The following is a 19,566-nucleotide window of genomic DNA, read 5'->3' as shown; positions in this document are numbered from 1 at the left end:
GTATTAGAGTACTCAACATTATTTAGTTGTCAGTTCTCCCCAAATTCATCTGGATATTCCCCTTCCTGGTGGGGGAGAGGATGGTCTTTTCGATACCTCCTGCTGGGTCCATTTGATATTATGAAGAAAAAGCAAATTTAATCTTGACTTCACCTCATACCAGACAGAAACCTCATAAGCAAAATATAAATGTGAACGAAAACAGTTAAACTTGTTAGAGACAACATGGAAGAACTTCTTCATGACCTTCAGGATGGAACAGAAAGCAGAATATAGAAAGTCCTTCAATATAAAAGAGAAGGTTGCTAATTGAGTATGTTCAAATTAAAATTTTTTTTCATCAAGTACCATTAAGAAAAAGAAGAAGTATGCTAAGAATGGGAAAAGGTATCATATGTATGTATAGGTATACATGAGCATCTGACAAAGGGCTCATATCCCAACCATATTAAGAATTTTGATAATAAAAAAGGACAGTCCAACAGAAAAGTTATCAAGAAACTTGAGTACTCACAAGAGAGGATATCCAAATGGTTGATGAACATCTGAAAAGATTTCAACCTCATTGATGATCAAGAAATAAAGCTACTAGGAGATAACTACCTACCTAACAGAATGACAAAATTTAACGAAACTGACAATATCAGGTGTGCACAAAAATGATGGAGCATCTGAAATTCTTAAACACTGCTAGTATGTGTATGAATGGGCACCTGCCACTTTGCAAAACTGACAGGTATCTATTTAAGCTGAATATATGCATACTCTATGAGCCAGCAATTCCTTTTCTAGCTGTATACCAAAGGGTATTCTTATGGGCACCAAAAGACATAGAAAGAATGTTCACCACAGCGTAGCCAAATCTGGGGAAAGCCTACATGTCCATTTTGGAATATGGATATAATGGATGCATAGGTATGCAGCAATAAAATAGAACTAACTACTGCTACACTCAACAACATGGAATGTAATACTGAACAACAAAAGCCAAATTCAAATCAATCCATGCTGTAATGATTCCATATGTATATAGTCTAGTTCCTTATCAGAAAATAGAATCTTTTTCTTCTTTCCAGTTCCCATGCAAAGCCTAACTGGTGAAATGGTTCATGGATGACTGTTTAAAAGATAAACAATCCTTTTTTTTTTTTTTTAAAGGAGGGAGAGGCAATTTAGAAATATTTGTTACAGAGAATTATGTAACAAATACCCATATGCTCATCACTTTTAACTTAATATGCACATTTTGTTATATTTGCTTTAAATCTTTTTTACTAAGAAAAAAATCATTACAATATAGTTAAAGCTACCTTTGCTCTCACCCCCAGTTCCAACCCTTTCTCTCCAGAGGTAACTATTACAAAAATGCTAATTACCATAAAAATTATACATATTTTTTCACATTTTTTATTTTTAAAACAATTTGGATTTTTGGTACTGGCAACTGAACCCAGGTACACTTTACCACTTAGCTACATCCCTAGACTTTTTACTTTTTTTTTAATATTTATTTTTTAGTTGTAGGTGGACATAATACCTTTATTTTGTTTATTCATTTTTATGTGGTGCTAAAGATCGAACCCAGGGCCTCACACGCACTAGGCAAGTGCTATAATGCTGAGCCACCACCCCAGCCCAGACTTTTTACTTTTTGAGACAGGGTCTTGCTAAGCTGCTAAGGCTGTACTCAAATTTGGGATCCTCCTGCCTCAGCCTCCAAATTAGCTGGGATTATAGGTATGCACCACTGTACCCAGCTCCACAACATGAATTTTTTGTCTTATAGTTTATTAGGTCAGAAGTCCTGAACAGGTCTCACTGAATTGATATCAAAGGGTTAGCAAAGCTGGATTCCTTTCTAGAGACTCTAGAGGAAGAATCTAATTCCTTGCCTTTTCCCCATCCAGAAGCCACCTGCTTCCTTGGCCCATGGCCACCTCCTTCAGCAACATTGGAGTATCCTGAGTCTCACACTGCTGTCTGGTCCCCATAATCATATCTTCCTCTAAATTTGTTAAGGATTCTATGACATTGGTCCTACCAGGTAATCCAGGATAATCTCTGTATTTTAAACTCAGTTCATAATAGTCTGAGTCCCTTCTGGAATCCTAATTTCCTTTAGTTTATAAAATAGCATATCTACGGATTCCTGAAATCAGGACATGGAAATCTTTGGGAAGTTATTATTTTGCCTACCATAGAGGTTTAGAGGCAAATACAGACCTTAATATAGCAATTTTGAAAGTTTTGATGACCCACATATTCTTTTTCCGCATTCTTCATTTTCTAGTTATATTTTCATTTTTCCTGCTCCTGGTTTATTAATTTTATTTTAGAATTTTTAAAAACGCAACACAAATTTATGGTACACATTTTTGTTGTACTTACTTCAAATACTTGGTAGAAAAGGCCAGAGTTAAAATAGCAATCTGAAAAACTGGACCCTGTATATGCTTAGAAAATGAAGAGAATGATAACAAAGTTAGTAATGGGAATCTTTATGTATGACTACAGATCTGCCAGTCTCTCGGACTGTGTAAAGTTGTGAGCAGAATTGCATTCTAGCAGAATATTCTCCATGGGATCCCTAAATAGGAGCGATCAGCTTGTTTCAGGCAGAGCAGGCTGAGGACCATTCTGGATTGAGCTTTTTAATTTGAATAATATATAAAAATCAGAGCTGGGGTTGTGGCTCAGCAGTAGAGCACTCACTTAGCATGTGCGAGACACTGGATTTGATCCTCAGCACCACATAAAAATAAATAAAATAAAGGTATTGTGTCCAAATACAACTAAAAAAATAATTTTAAAATATGTATATATAAAAATCAAATTACTGTCTTTTTTGATCTCCCTCTTTGAGAACTGCATTTAAGTGATTTAACTCTTTTAATGGCTTATTCTTTTATAATAATATTAAGTAATGTGTTCATCATCTAAAGTTACACCCCAGAACAGCTTTGTTAAGGATATTTTTTAAAACCAAGCAAATTAAGATAAATCCACTTAAAGGTACACAAAAGGAAGTTATCAAAATTTGTGTTTTTTGGGCTGAGGTTGTAGCTCAGTGGTAGAACACTTCCCTGGCATGTGTGAGGCCCTGGATTTGATTCTCAGCACCACACATAAAAAAAAATAAAGGTACATTGACATATATATGTATATGTATAAAACCAGAATGTTTAAAAAATTGTATGAATGTTTTTAAACCTCCAATTAATTAAAGGTGCATTTGTCTTGTGGTATTCCTGTTAGATGAAGTCTGGAAGGACTGAAGGAACATTATGAATTAGCTGGTACATGATCCTATTACTAGTATTCCAGTTGAAGATTTCCACTAAGCAGGACAGTTATATTGGAAAAGTAGGCAGCATGTTCATTTTATTTTTAATTAGGTAAAATAATAAGTAGAAAAGGAATTCTGAAACAAAACCAAGTACTCCTCTATAACTTTCTTTTTATGTTTCTTCTTGTGTAAGTCCATTATACTTACACAACACGGGGGAGGGTAGCAAATGATTTTTATAGCAGCTGTGTGTCCTTCTTGTTATAGAGAAATAAGAAAGGCCTGTAGTTATTTATATTTCTGAGTGGTAACTGCATTCTTTTTCAATATTAGCTAAAGTTAGAGCGAAAATGAAAATCTCTCAAAGCCTCCTCGGTTGGAAATTGTTTACTTCATTAACATACGAAAGATGTGAGGTGATCTCTCACCACCATTACTTCCCCCTTTTAGCCTTACCAAAGAAAAAGTTAAGGAAGCTTGTTAAGTAAAGATCAAGATAAAGAACCAACCTGGGATGCAAATTACTGGAATTTCCTATTTACTGTTTCCCCCCCTTCTATTCTAGATTTTCTGATGCATTTTAAAGGTTACAGAAAAAGAAATGTATCTGAAATATTTTATATTTGAAAAAAACAAGAAGGCATATTAGGTTAGAAAAACTTATGTTACTTTTTTTCTCCCTCAACTTTTTGTTTTGAAAGATTTAAAACCTATAGAAAAATTGCAGAAAGAATACAATGTATATAGCCACATACCCTATGCCTAGATGCATCAGGTATTATTATTTTGCTATAATTGTTTCTGTCTGTATACATAAATATAAATATGCCCATGCATACATGCATATTATTTATATTTTTTACTGACCCATCAAAAGTAAATGTTGGGGCTGGGTTTGTAGTTCAGTGTAGAGCACTTGCCTAGCATGTATGAGTAAAGCACTGGGTTCAATCTTCAGCACCACATATAAATAAATAGATAGATAGATAGATAGATAGATAGATAGATAGATAAAATAAATCAAGGTATTATGTCTATCGACTTTAAAAAATAAAATAAAAATGTAAACGTTAACCTGGCTCAGTGGCACACACCTGTAATCCCCGTACCTCGGGAGGCTGAGGCAAGAGGATCTCAAGTTCAAAGCCACCCTCAGCAAAAGCAAGGCACTAAGCAACTCAATGAGACCTTCTCTCTAAATAAAATGCAAAATAAGGTTAGGGATGTGGCTCAATGGTCAAGTGCCCATGAATTCAATCCCCAGTTACACTCCATCACACAGACAGACAGACACACACACACACACACACACACACGCACACACACACACACACACACCAAAAAATGTGTTAGAACTAGGCTCAATGATGTACTCCTGTAATCCCAGTGACTTTGAAGGCTGAGGTGGGAGGATCACTAGTTTGAGGCCAGCCTCAGCAACCTTGTCTCAAAAGACCAAAAAAGAGAGGCTTGGTTGTGGCTCAGTGGTAGAGTGCTTCCCTGGTACATGTGAGGCACTGGGTTCATAAGGATAAATAAATAAAATAAAGGTATTATATCCATCTACAATTTTAAAAAATTAAAATTAAGAAAAAAGAGCTGGAAATGTAGCTCAGAGGTAGAACACCCTGGGTTCAATCCACAGTACCACCAAAAAAGGTAGTAGACATGATTTTTACCTCTAAATACTTTAACCATCCTTTTCCTAAGAACAGTAGCATTCTCCTGCTCTTGTGCAAATACAAAATCTGTTTTTAACTTTTCTGGAATCCTGTCTATTACTTATGTTTTTATCAGTATTCGAGAACAAAGGAAGCAGGGAGAAGAATTATTAATAGCAGCCACCCACTTCCCAAGTTATTCACCACCGTGTGTCTTCCAGAAACCAGTGTGAAAATGAAAGAGGCTGAGCTTCAAACCTGAACAAAGCAATTGACAGATGAGTCCCTGTAATATTAAGGAGGCCCAGTTTCTCAAAATTACATATAATTGAGCCATTTCCCTAAACTACTACATGGTGTGAGAGTGTCAGGATAGAATATATTGCTGTTTATTTTCATGACTTCATAGGCTTTAGGCGTTGAAAGGATCTGCCACTGTATGTTGTATGATCCATTCATTTTATAGATGAGAAGAACTAAGATTTGAGGTCATGAAACTAGAAATGAGACTAGAATCTAGCTTTTCAAACTCTCACTCTAGTGTTCTTTCTATTCTGTCACCTTCATGAGCCCTAGTTGCTTATATGAGGGACTTGATATAAGAGAGAGTTACAAGGTCTGCAGTATGCTAATCACTAATGTGTCCTCTTGAATCTCATGGGTGATCTATACCATTGCTTCTCAAACTGTATGTATATGAATTTCCTACTGACCTTGTTAAAATGCAGGTTCTGGTTCAGTAGGTCTGAGGGGTGACCTGAGAATCTGATTTCTGGCAAATTCATGGGTGATACTGATGCTATGACTTGATGGAACTAGAATAGGAAATATGAATTCAAATTATGAAAAAAAAAACATTGCCAAGGGGAAGGATCTATCAAAAAGAGCAATCAAATGAAGTTCCATTTTTTTGTTTGTTTCCTTCTTTCTTTCTTTTCAGTACCATGGATTACCCAAAGTTGCTCTACCACTGACCTATATCTCTAGCCCTTTTTATTTTTATTTTGAAACTGGGTCTCCCTTGAGTTGCTCAGACTGGCCTCAAACTTAAAATCTGTAGTCTAAACCTCCCAAATAGTTGGAATTACAGGTGTGCACCACAATGCCCAGCTCCATTCCAGTTTTGCTTTCTTTCTCTCTTTCTTTCTTTCTTCCTTCCTTTCTTTCTCTCTTCCTTTCTTTCTTCCTTCCTTCCTTCCTTTCTCTCTCTCTCTCTCTCTCTCTCTCTCTCTCTCTCTCTCTCTCTCTCTCTCTCTCTCTGTGTCTCTCTCTCTCTCTCTCTCTCTTTCTTTCTTTCTTTCCTTGGTACTGGGGATTTAACCCAGGGGCGCTTAACCACTGAGCAACATTCCCAGCTCATTTTTCACTTTTTTATTTTGAGACAGGTTCTCGCTAAGTTGCTGAGGCTGGCTTTGAACTCATGAACCTCCTGCCTCAGCCTCCTGAGCTGCTGGGATCACAGGCTTGTGCCACTGTGCCCGATTACCAGTTTTACTTTCAATAAAAACATCTTTCAAGCTAATTACATTTATTCATTTAACAAATACCAAGAGTTGTGTTAGTATTATGATTTTATTTCATTAAATATAAATATATGTTACTTTGAATTATAAAAGTGATAATTAAAAATTATAAATGGTAGGGCTAGGGCTGTAGCTCAGCGGCAGGGTGCTTGCCTTGAATGTTTGAGGTACTGGGTTCAATCCCAGCACCACATAAAAATAAACAAATAAAGGCATATTGTCCATCTACAACTACAAAAAGCAATTTTAAAAAAAAGTATAAATGGTAGGTTATTTATGTTACATTGGGTTTTTTAAGGGTTTTTCTTTTTTGTTTAAAAATAATTCCTAATAATACATTTAATAACCTTCTCAATTCAGCATGGAATGAATTTAAGCCTACACAGCCAAAAGTATAACAGATAAATGCACATATATGTATAGAATATATATTTGCACTTTGAATATTCCCCAAATGCTTATAGAAATCATGATAATCATGTCTTATTTCTCAGAGCAATTCAGCAGTAAAATAACAAATTTGTGTTAATTTCTTGAGGGAAAACTGGAACACAAAGTTATAAAGCTTGTCAAAGAAATTAAGGGACAAGGAAAAAGATAAAACAACTTTGTTAAATAAATATTTACTAAATTTCTACTTTCTCCTGGTGTGCTGGGTGATATCAATATGTAAAGAAATTGATTCAGTCTTCAGACTGATTATAACCCTGAAGGGAAGGCAGGCATCTAAACAGGTATTTAGAATACAGTGTGATAAATGGGAAGGGATGTGGATGAAATCTAGAAGCAATGCAGGAAAGTTATAAAGAAAATTGAATTGGAAAACGTAATACATTTTAAAAGAAGAATCCATGGGAATTAAGGATTTCTGTATAATAAGATGGATAGAGTAGAATCTAGGTAAAAGGCATAAAGATATTTACTGTAAAATTCTTTCAATTTTGCAGTAGGTTTTAACAGTTTCATAAAATGTTAATAAAAATAGCCAGCTGATGCTGGCTCTGAACTTGCAAAAACAGGTGGGATGATATAAAGGAGTCACTAAGCACAGTTTGCACTTTTCCTTGTGAATTGTAGATTCATAATAAATGATAGAAAATAAATGAAATACAGAAGAATTTTCTGATTTTATGTGGATAAGTTGTCATTTAAGAAAAGCAGAGTTTTTGCTCTGATATCACTAACAGATCTATTCTGGGATTCAGGGGTAAAAGTGTATCTCTAAAGCAAAATGTAGTCCCCATAGGGTATACCTTTGTTTGTTTGTTGTTGTTTTGGTACCAGGGATTGAACCCAGGGTTACTTAAACACTGAGCTACATCCCCAGCCCTTTTTATATTTTATTTAGAGACAGGGTCTCACTTAGTTGCTCAGTTGCTTAGTTGCTTACTAAATTGCTAAGGCTAGCTCTGAACTTGCAATCATCCAGCCTCAGCCTCCTGAGCTGCTGGGATTACAGGGTCATACCACCATGCCTGGCCAGCCTAGGGTATAAACATTCCAAATGTTGATGCAAGATGACTCAGATACAAGGGATCAAGGGTTACAACGAATTTGGACTGTGGTTCTTGTACAGTATCAATCACAGGTTGTCATTGGGAGTAATACCAAAAAGTCTAAGATAAAAACATTGTTAAATTAAAAGTATGAAAAAAAGAAGAAAATAATAATGATATGTACTTCTGTTATGTTATGACTTCTGTTAGAAAGTTATGATATATTCCAGTGGGGAAAATATTGGCCCATGTTATAATATAATGTAGTAAACATCTTAAGAGGTGAATAATTTTCTAATAATAAATAAGATAATTTAACTCACAAACTATTGATACCACCTTCACTTAAACTACATCAAAAACTTTGTCTCCTTGGTGACACATGCCTGTAATCCTAACAACCCAAGAGGCTGATGTAGGAGGATTACATTTGAGGCGAGCCTAGGCAACTCAGCAAGACCCTGTCTCAAAATAAAAAGTAAAAAAAGGTGGCAGGTCGCGCAGTGGCTGGGGATGTCGCTCAAGGGTAAAGTGTTGATGGGTTCAATCTCTGGTCCCACCCAATAAAAGAAAAAAAAAGAACAATAAAATACACCCTCTTCAGTCTAATTGTTCAACTCTTTTATGGTGCTATATGAAGAGATGCTCTTTTAAAACCTCACGTATCTGCCTTTACATCCCTGTGCTTAGAGAGAGGAGTGAAATGGATGCATTATACTTATTAAATTCTTTTCAGTGAGACAATCGCTTAAGGAGATAAAAGGTTTGAGTTCATATTTCTATAGAACATTAAAGTGAATAACAGAAACTGTTATTCAAGTGTTGTTACATTTATATTGTCACATCCTTAAGTGAAACTAGCCTCATGAATTGTTTGGTTATTGTAAATTTAACACAGAGGAGAATTGAGTCATTGAGATTGAAACTCAAGACACTGAATGGTGAAACTGGTCCCCATCTTTTAACTCCAGTGTTTCCCCACCTCTCAAATCTCCAGGGTTTGAAGCCACAGTTCGTGCTTATTTTAGAATTTTGATAGATGAGAGGTAGTTTAAAAAAACTTGCTGATGCGATGCTTCAACCATTTTATTATATCAAAAATATGGAGAAAGCTGACCCCACATTGTAGAAGCTGTTGTGTGCTTGTCTTGGTGGAGACCAACTCAAGTAGTTCCACTCTGTCAACCATAGAAGACTGACAAGTTCAGCATTCTGGAGATAAGAGTTGACAAAGTTGTTGAAATGTGGGTACCCTGGTCTTTAAAAAGAAATTTTTGGAACGTTTAAATAATGTTAAAAAGAACCCATTTTTATAAGCATTTCATGTTATACTAAAGGAAATGTAACAGGGAACTATTATTTGATTGATCTAAACTTGTGGCATGGGTAGGCTGTTTGTAACAAGGTTTCATCCTTGGACAGATATATGTAGTAGTTCCATCTAAAGCTATTTGATGTACTTAATATAGTATACCTTGTTTGGTATAGTTTGATAAAGGTATTAGGTATTTGATTTCTAGTGAAATTAGATGCCAGTGTTTTCCTAAATAAAGGGAACTCAGTTAATAAGGCAATAACTTTTTCTCCTCCCTCTTTCCTCCTTGCTTTTCTTCCTTCCCCTCCTCTTCCTTTCTTTCACCTCATGTCTAATTGGCCCTGAATACTTTGGGGTTATTGACTGGTTATTTAAACTTGACAGCCTTTTCAAATTGTTGGCAGAAATATACTGCTGAGTTTGCTCTTCTGAACTGTGAAAGGTGAATGTAGGAAAAGCTGCATAATTTATGATAGTAGTAAAGAATTCAAAAGTAAGGTGTTTTGGTTTGTTTTGTTTTGTGGTATTTTGGATGCAGCCCAGGGCCTCACAGACGCTAGGCAAGTGCTCAGCTATTGGGCTACATCCCCAACCCTAAAAGTTAAGTTTGGGCTTGAATTTAATAATTTGACCTGAGGACATGAACTTTCTCTTTATAATACTAAATTTTTATTTTATTTTTTTAATTGGCCTGAATCCCATGCTTTGGGGAAGTTAGCACAGTATTTGGAGTGGGACTCTACACTGATGCTGCCGGCGTTTTTTCTTTCTTGGGCTAAAGGTTGTAATACAGACAGACGTTATACAGGCCTTTACTTTCACTCCCAGCTCGTGCTTTTCATTGAAGTTCTCAAGTTACCAAATATATGGACTGTTTTTATCAAAAGTATAAACTTGTATATTTTTTCAAAGGGACTGTGTTGGGACCATATTACCTTATTCGTTTGGCATTAATATTGCCTAGAGGTATATCCTTTCTTTGATTATCTTTGTGTGTTCTAAATACTTTCTTAGACTTGGTCTCTTCCTTTGAAATATATGGATAAAACATACCACTTGCCTGAATGTTTTTGCTTAAACTTGTCATATTTATTTTTTAAACTTTCAGCATCAGTCAAGTATTTATTTAAAGTTTGCTATTAAAAATTAAAGAAAAAGCTTACTACTTGCTTATAATATTGAGAATAAAATTGTACCCATGAAATATACTCAACTAAGGGGAGCCGTGGAAAATAGGTATAGCAATGCTTCTTTGGTTTAAAAAATATCTTCTCTGGGTTTTTGTTGTTTTGTCTTTTTGTTTTTCCATTGTTCATGTTTGTTTTTACTATATTTCAAGAGAAAAGGCAAGAGCAAAATCACTTTTGTTTTCATTGGCCTTATTAGACTGAAAGCTACTAGAAGATTTAAAGAAAAGGACCTATCTTTGTGTTTGTGAACACTCAAATAATATACTGTAATTGTTAGTGTCCTTATGGGCAGGAAAGGACTTTGGAAAGTGAATATCTCAAAACTACACAATTTTTTTTCTACAGCAAGGGTCAGAAAACATAAAGGGCCAAATTATAAATATTTTAGCTCTTTTTGAGCTGCATGGTCTCCACTTCAAACACTCAACTTTCTGTAAATATGTAACTGCTGAACTCTGGAGTGAGAGAGTATGTTAACCCACAATAGCAAGTAAATGAATGAGCCTGGCTGTGTCCAATAAAACTTTTTTATTTACAAAAACAGGTGGCTGGCCTGCTGATCCATATTCTGTAGCATCAAAAAAATATTATTCATAAACAACCATGTGTGATGCAGTTCTCTGTGCCACAGAAACATCTGTTATTATTGTTAAAAATTATATGTGTAAAATCGTGGAAGACAGAACACTTCTGGTTTCAAAATGGTCCAGTAGATGTATACTATTTTTAAGTAAAGTGATACGAGGGTTGGATTTTCCTTTAATAAACTCTGAGGGTAGGGGAAGGGAAACTGAATATATAGATGATGAACTGAGTTTGATAAAATATTGAGATGTATGTATATTTTTTAAATTTTATGGTACTGGGTATTAAACTCAGTGTGCCTTACCTCTACGCCACATCCCCAGTCCTTTGTATTTTTTGAGACAGAGTCTCATAAGTTCCTGAGGATCCTGCTAAGTTAACGAGGCTGGCCTCGAACTTGTGATCCTCATGGCTCAGTCTTCCAAGTTGCTAGAATTATTTGTTTTAATTTTTTTTTTATAAATATTGAAGCAGGTGACAGGTACATGGGATTTCTTCACACTTTGCTCTCTACCTCTGGGTGTTTTTGAAACTGTCAATATTAAAAAGTTACTACTTTGTATAAAAGTTACTACTTTTTATAATGGGGCTGGGGTTGTAGCTGAGTGGAAGAGCGCTTGCCTAGCATGTGTGAGGCACTGGGTTCAATTCTCAGCACCACATATAAATAAATAAAATAAAGATATATCAACAACTAAAAAATATTTTTTAAAAAAGTTACTGCATGAAGTATTAATGTCCCAATAAAGATAGGAGTTTGTCCTTTCTCTTTCGCATACCTTAGAATGGGGAGGAACATAAAAACCAGAAATATAAGCTCCATCTTTAGTGTAACCAGGGAGATCTCTGCAATTCCAAATCAAAATATATAAATAAAGGTTCCAAATCCAGTGAAAGTCAAGTAGGTATAGGGGACAACCTAAAGATGGTACCTATGGTAGCAGATTCCCAACAAAGCTAGTAAAGCTTGGTTCTCCAAAAGAAGCAGGTGACCTCAGACTTCTCCAAAGCAACATTCAGTGCTGACACTTTACCAAGCCTCAAAGAAAGACTAATTTAGGAATTAACTTGCCAAGCTTCAGGAAATTTAGCTTTTAAGGTCCTTTCTGCAAGACAAAGTTCAACTGACAAAGAAATGAAAGCAGAAATTACAACTAAAGAAAGAATTGGCAATGATCTTGGAATTCATTGATCAATAGAATGAAGACTAAAACAAATGTGGGTATTAGGGTATAGGTGATTGTACATCTTTAAAACCTTGACAGTATAGTAATGATATATAACTTAGTGGAAGTTAGAATGAGGAATAGAAATGATGTGAAGTAATATGTCAAGCATCAGAAGTCATTTAAAACAAATCCAATGAAAGTTTAAGTTATGGGATGGAGGGGAGTAGGTAGCTGGACACATAGTTGATACATAGCTGGAAGTGAAAGGTCAACTCTAAAGGAAGTAATATAATGAGCTAAACTGGATGGTAAAGGGAAGAAAAAAGCACAATTATTAGTTCATCATTGCTCATAATAAAGGATTTTTATATTTTAATATAAGGTATATTTTATGTAAAGTTATGGGGTGCAAGGGAATGGCAAATGATGGGATTGCCATTTTAAATTGTGTGGCCAGAATAGGCCTCACTTAGATTTGAAGGAAATAATCTGGAAATTATCCAAGCAGTAGCTATGCAAAGGTTCTAAAGCAAAAATATAGCTGTTCAAGATATAGGGATGAATTTAGAAGGGCTAAAGTTCAGTGATTAAGAGGAAGATTGGTAGGAGAAAAACTCAGAGAGATAATAGGACCATTAAAATAATTGACTTTTACCTGAAAAAAACTAGTAGAGTAAAAAAGTAAACCTTCCAAATTATCAGAAGGAATACATGCATAATGACTAAAACACAATAAGGATAAACTACTTTAGTAAACTATTTTTAAGAAGAGAGCAACCAAAAAAAGGCATATCATAAAAGTTCATAACTGAAAGATTAAATATGTATATTATATGAATGTAAATAAATAAATGTAAATAAGCTAAACTTTCTTATTAAAATATTTCCAGATTAGATCACAAAGAAAGCTATTTAGCTGGATACAGTGGTGCTTGCCTATGATCCCAGGGACTCTGGAAGCTGAGGCAAGAAATCACAAGTTCAAGCATAGCCTAAGGCAATTTAGAGAGACCCTGTCTCAAAATAAAAACTAAGAAGGGCCAGGAATGTAGCTCAGTGGGAGTGCCCCTGGGTTCAGTCCCCTACACCATAAAAAACAATAAAAAATACCACCACCAACACACAACACAGACAACACACACATATCAATAACTATGCATAGTCATTTCTAAAACAACGAAATCGGGAAGGACCAACAGAGATATAACAGGCACATGCAAACTAAAACAACGTGGGAGTTGTGGTCTTATTATTGGATAAGACAGTACAGGAACTTTCCACAAAGAAGAAGGACATACAAGATTTGTATTCAGAAAATTTTTAAATTCTTCTCAGGGATGCAAATAGAAACGCAAATTGAAAGGCTTACAAGGTTGTTGAGTTGAGTAAAAAGACTCAAAATCATCCAGATGTCAGGTTTTCTATTAATCCATGGAGTTGATACAGTCTCAAAATGTACTGATACACTCAAAAGCTATTTTTACTTCCTGTGTACACTTACTTGTGTAACATTTGTTGTTCTGCCTGACAGTAGATGTGTCTTCTTTTTGTAGGTCCACCAGAGGCTCTCCTCCTGGCAGAATTTGGGAGTTGTTTATTGCAGTACTGTTGTGCCCTCTGATGGTGAGTTTTGGCAAAGCCATTTTTTAATGTCTAATTTTTTTCCTTTCTTTCACTTAATGTTTACATTCCCTAGCTGATGTGTAAACTAATAAACTAAATTCTTTCACGTAAGGTAGAATTGGGTTTCATAGAAGGAAAGATTAAAGAAAGGAAATAAAATCTGGGTGAGGATCTAGTGAATTTAGAGGAGAAACTAAGAAGAGAAAATAAGAGGCCCATCAAGTCTTCATAGGTCACGAATGTTTGTTTTTTTTTTAAAGTGAGGGCATAGGTAATGTGAAGATGAGAGAAGTCTGAGACCCTCTGCTCTTGCTTGTCTTTTTCTTCCCTTAGGCTGAGGACTATAATTTTCTTCTTTGATATGGGAAGAGATGAACAGATACTTGGGAGATCACATGTAATCCTTTGTAAACGTCTACAATGCTATAAACTGGCTTCAGAATCTAAGCTTTGGTTTTTTCCCACTAGTAGAGGGAGATATGTTTACTTTACTTTACTTTACTTTTATTTATTTTATTTTATTTTATTTTTTGGCATTGGGAATCAAACTCAGGCCTCACATATACCAGGAAGGTGCTCCCCATTGAGCTATATTCCCAGCCCTTGTTTACAACGTTTACTCTCGTTGTACATGTACAGTTTAGGCTGCTTGGTTTAGAGGTTGACTGTTAAATATTTTTCTTCTGTGTAGAATTTGGTTTGTGAGAATTCCAATTTCAACCTTATTATCATTCATTTATAAGCATATTTTTTATTTAATTGATTTTATTTTTTATACACAACAGTGGAATTCATTACAATTCATATTACACATATAGAGCACAATGTTTTATATCTTTGTATATAAAGTATGTTCACTCCAATTCATGTCTTTATACATGTACTTTGGTTTTGTTTTGGCTTTTTTTGCATTACAATTCTTACTACACATATATACCATAATTTTTCATATCTCTGTTTGCATATAAAGTAGGTTGACACCCAATTTGTATCTTCATAATATACTTTGGAAGCATATTCTTATTCATCTATAAGCATGGCAACCATTGAAAGAGCATCCTGCAAACTTACAAAGACAATTTAGATTGAAGAATCATGGATGATGAATCATGAGAATCCTAGAATGTTCTATCAGTGTAGATATTTGCAAAGCTGTTTCTTTTTTTTCTTTCCATGTATTTCTTTTTTTTACCTTTTTTTTTATTATTGGTTGTTCAAAATATTACAAAGCTCTTGACATATCATATTTCATACATTTGATTCAAATGGGTTATGGCAAAGCTGTTTCTAGACAGTGTGTTCTTACTTGCTGCACTCTCTAAACTTGGAGGAAATACCCTTTTGTGGTTATTCATATGTAATATGGAAAGGTTGTAAGGGAAAATAGACCAAAATCAAAACAAGGGAAATATTGGCTTTCTTTTACCTATTTCTGAAATTATTTTTAAAAACTGCTAAAGTGGTACCAATTACATACTAATATTGTTTATTATATTAAAAAGCAATAATCCACTTACTGTAGCCAAAAGACAGGGGAGTGTGTTTCCCCCCAGTCAAGACTCAGGATGTACCCACATATCAGAATTCATCACGTGGCCAAGGGCCAGAAGACTGCCACGCCCTTACTCCTTTCCAAAGCAGTGAGTAGGTATTTCTCTTCCCTCTGACACTCTTCTGATGCATTACACACCCAAAGGAGGGCTGTCCACATCTGAGCCTCCCCCACTGCCAGGTTGGTTACCTTCCCTGAGGAGCAGTGTGTGAGTGCTGTGGCTTCCCACGTCTTCCGCAGCTCTTGGCATGATCAGTCTTCTTGACTGTAGACACTCAGAGATGTGCTGTAGTACTTTGTCATGATTTTAATTGGCCTTGTATTGTTGCTTAATGATATTGGACAGCTTTTCATGTGCTTAGTAATCAGATGTTTTGGGGGGGAAATGTTTGTTCAAAATTTAGGCCCAAAGCTCAATCCCCAGTACCAAAAACAAAACAAAAAAAAAAAAAAAAAACTCTTGTTAGTTTTGAGTTGTCGAAGTTCTTTATATAAAAAATAAAAAGGACTAGGGATGTGGCTCAGTGGTTAAATGCCTCTGGGTTCTTTATATATTCTAGAGATTTTCTATTATTGTGGTTGTTGTCATTATGATGTCCTAAGTTGCTAAAGCTGGCCTAAAACTTGCAATCTTCCTGCCTCAGCCTCCTGAGTCACTGGGAATACAGGGATGCACCACCACATCTGGCCTCCTCTTACTTTTAAAAATAGCTTTTGGGAAAAGAGAAAAAATGTTTTTGAGTTAAGCAGTGTTATAAATGGCCACTGTTGTACATAGTTGGAATTTCTATACTAAGGTCATCATCATATTGAGAGCACAGACATAGTTCACAGCTATATATCTTTCATTCTAACTTTTAAGACTTGGTAACAAAAGAGAAATGAAAAAAGGAACCTATGTAATCACCAAAGGTGATAGGACATAGAGCCTCACAACCCTAAATTTGAAGATACATTTTTCCATTTTCAAAATATATCTGATTGTTTGGACTTTGAGAGGGGATTTTGTTGATGTTGTTTCATGGTGCTTGCATGCTAGGCAAGAGCTATACTCCTGAACCTCGCCCCCAGCACCAGTTTTTGGACTATTTTGTAAGTAGAAATTTTAATTTGCCAAAATGAAGATAAATGTATTCCATCAAAGGACCCTTTTCTTGAAGAATTTTATCAAAGATTGGCTTTTCACATTGCCAAAAAAGTAGCCACATGATATTGAAAGACTTTAAGCTGTATGTGCTGACATTGTTTGAACTGGCTTAGTTTGGAGTAGAAGCAAATTTATGTCAGATTTTAGGTGATATAATCTGTTTAGGATTGCTGTCATTTTTTCTAATATATTGAAGTAAATTTTGAGGGAATTAGAAACTCATTTCTTTCCTGGATGCAGTTTGATAAAATGACTGATTTTGCACTAAACTGTTAGTTCCTAGTTTTCTATTAATATGCATATTGACATGGTCATAGAAAAATTCCTAATATATGACTCTCTTGTGGAAATTAGAAAGGCTATTAACATTGACCATTCTTAAAATCGAGTGTTAGATTTCTTTGCTGAAATAACCACTGGGGGAAAAAGTTTTGTTTTGTTTTATTTTTTTACTGGAAGGAGGATCTTGTTTCTCCCTGCACAGATGGTAATGCAGAGATATATACTGCCCTGCTGGGGACACAGCCCTGCCTGTGTGATATTGTATTGCTTTTTTTCATTGACACATACAGGCATTTTGAAGACTTCCAGCAGGCCTACTACCACAGAAGGAACAATTTCTTGAGAACAAAGTTTTTATCAAGAGAAAGGATCAAAATATAAAATCAGGTTTTGCTTGCTTAATTTTTTGACAGGAGATTTACCTTTTAAGATAAAAGAATTTAGTACAGGAGGAGTTTATTCATGGCTTGATTTGCTCAGGGATGTTTAGGGCTTTATGAATGAGTGTAAACTTCTAATTCGTCACCTTAAAGTCATTATTATGGGCTTGGCAGTAAGGTCATAAACCCTTTAGCTAAGCTGCTGCTCTAAGTTAGGTAATTAGAAATGGATAACCATGGAATTTTCTACTGCTGGAGGAAGTATCTCAGTAAACTAGTCATGGAATGAAAAATTCTGCCAGTTTCTTTGCAGGCATCTAGAAAAACCTCAAAGCTCTTGAAGACTACCTCTGACTCAGAAAACCTCAGAATTGAAACTTGGATTTGTAATCTTTTCACTGGTGATATTGCATCAAAGCAGTGTAATAATTCAATTCTAGGAGTCACAGAGAATCTTTAGGTTTCTTCTACAAGCCTCACCTAGCATCATCGGGCAGTGTGAGCTGTGGGAACTGAGATTATGTTAAGAATCACAGTTATATTATGTAAGAATCACAGAATACTAAGAAACATACCTTTCTCAGTTTTCACTGCTTCTTTTCATCAAAACAACAAGGTACAGCTTTTTAGATATCAAAGATTATATATAAGTTACCATGTTCCAAAGCCAAGCTGTTATGTGATTTCTTTTATTCAAGCCAAATAATAGCAATCTTATAATTGACATGTAACTTTGTACAGAATTAAAGTTGCTTGGGGGATTGAGGCAGGAGTATCACAAGTTCAAGGACAAGTTAGTGACCCTGTCTCAGAAAAGAGAAGGAAGATGGGGAGTAGCTCGGTGATGGAGTACTTGCTAGCATGTGTGAGGTCCTGGGTTCTATCTCCAGTACCCCCCCCAAATTTTAAAAACTAATTTAATTACTTTTATGCTTTATTTCTTTTTAAAAAAAGGAAATGGTCATTACTTTTAGTCTAAAAATGAGGAAAAATCTTCAGTTTTTGAAAGTATTTAAAATATGAGAGTAGAAGAAATTAAATTTCTAGTGCAATAAAATAAATTATATCTAAAATTCTTATATATAAATTGTTTGAAATTTTTTTAGGAAAAAGGACTTAGGGAGGAGTCTCTATAGCTTCATCAGATTCTCAGAGGTCAGTTAACCAAAAATATTAAGAAACATCAAATTAACTTGTATAACATGCTTATTTTAAAACTTCATTTTTTTAGAGCCATTTTAGGTTCTAAAATTTTAGGTTCTAAAAGATAGCTCTGCGCTCTGTGCCCCCAGGCACATGCACATCCTCTCCCATTACTAACACCCCCAATCAGAGTGGCACAGTTGCTACAGTCCATGAACCTACATTGACAAATCATCATCCAAAATCCATAATTCACATTAAGGTTCTTGGTGTTTTATATTTTGTGGGTTTAGACAAAGACATGTCTCCATGATTATAGAATCATTCAGAGTAGTTTCACTGCCTCAAGAATCCTTTGTGCTCCACCTGTTTATCCTTCCCTCCTCCCTATCCCCCTGACAACCACTGATCTTTTTTATAGTTTCCACAGTTTGCCTTTAACAATGCATCATGTGGTTGGAATCATATAATATGTAGCCTTTCAGGTTGCCCATATATATATACACACACACATACATACATACATACACACACACACACACCCATATTTATATTCTACTTAGTTATACATGATGGTAAGATGCATTTTGACACATTATACATAAATGAAGTATAACTTCTCATTTTTCTGGTTGTTTGTGGTGTAGAGTTACACAGGTTATGTAATCATAGATGCACATAGGGTAATAATGTCCGATTCATTCTATCATTCTTATCCCCATGCCCCTTCCCCTCTTTTCACTTCCCTCTATCTAGTCCAAATTACCTCTATTCTCCCCCACTCCTGTTGTGAATTAGCATCCACATGTCAGAGAAAATATTTGGCCTTTAGTTCATTAGGATTGGCTTATTTAGCTTAGCATACTATTCTCCAGTTTCATCCATATATTGGCAAATGCCATAATTTCATTCTTCTTTAAGGCTGAGTAATATTCCATTGTGTATATATACATAGTTTCTTTATCAGATTGACTTTTTCCACTTAGTAATACATTTCAGTTTTCTCCATGTAGCAGCTACAATAGCAAGAAAGGCTGAGGCAAGGAGGATTGCTTGAGCCCACAAGTTTGAGACCAGCCTGAGCAACATAGTAATACAACATCTCAAGAAAGAAGGAAGAAAATTTAAAAAAAAAAAAAGACGGCAAGAAACAAATTTTCTTTATGTCTTTCCATAGATCATTTCACTTTAGCACTGAGTATTAGTCCATTGTC

At 35.2% G+C, this 19,566-nt stretch overlaps 1 protein-coding gene across 2 annotated transcripts in view; it reads left to right on the top strand.

Annotated features, from left to right (window-relative positions):
• Mcu (mitochondrial calcium uniporter) overlaps nt 1-19,566 on the top strand; it is a 183,134-nt gene that overhangs the window by 123,008 nt on the left and 40,560 nt on the right. For both annotated transcript variants that reach the window (XM_078040598.1, XM_078040602.1), the window contains one exon: nt 13,779-13,848. In XM_078040598.1, the coding sequence (XP_077896724.1) occupies nt 13,779-13,848 (70 nt within the window). The remainder of the gene's footprint in view (nt 1-13,778; nt 13,849-19,566) is intronic.

The sequence above is a fragment of the Ictidomys tridecemlineatus genome, chromosome 1 (genome assembly GCF_052094955.1).
Source record: "Ictidomys tridecemlineatus isolate mIctTri1 chromosome 1, mIctTri1.hap1, whole genome shotgun sequence".
Classification (NCBI taxonomy): Eukaryota; Metazoa; Chordata; class Mammalia; order Rodentia; family Sciuridae; genus Ictidomys; species Ictidomys tridecemlineatus.
This window is presented reverse-complemented; position numbering and strand designations above follow the sequence as displayed.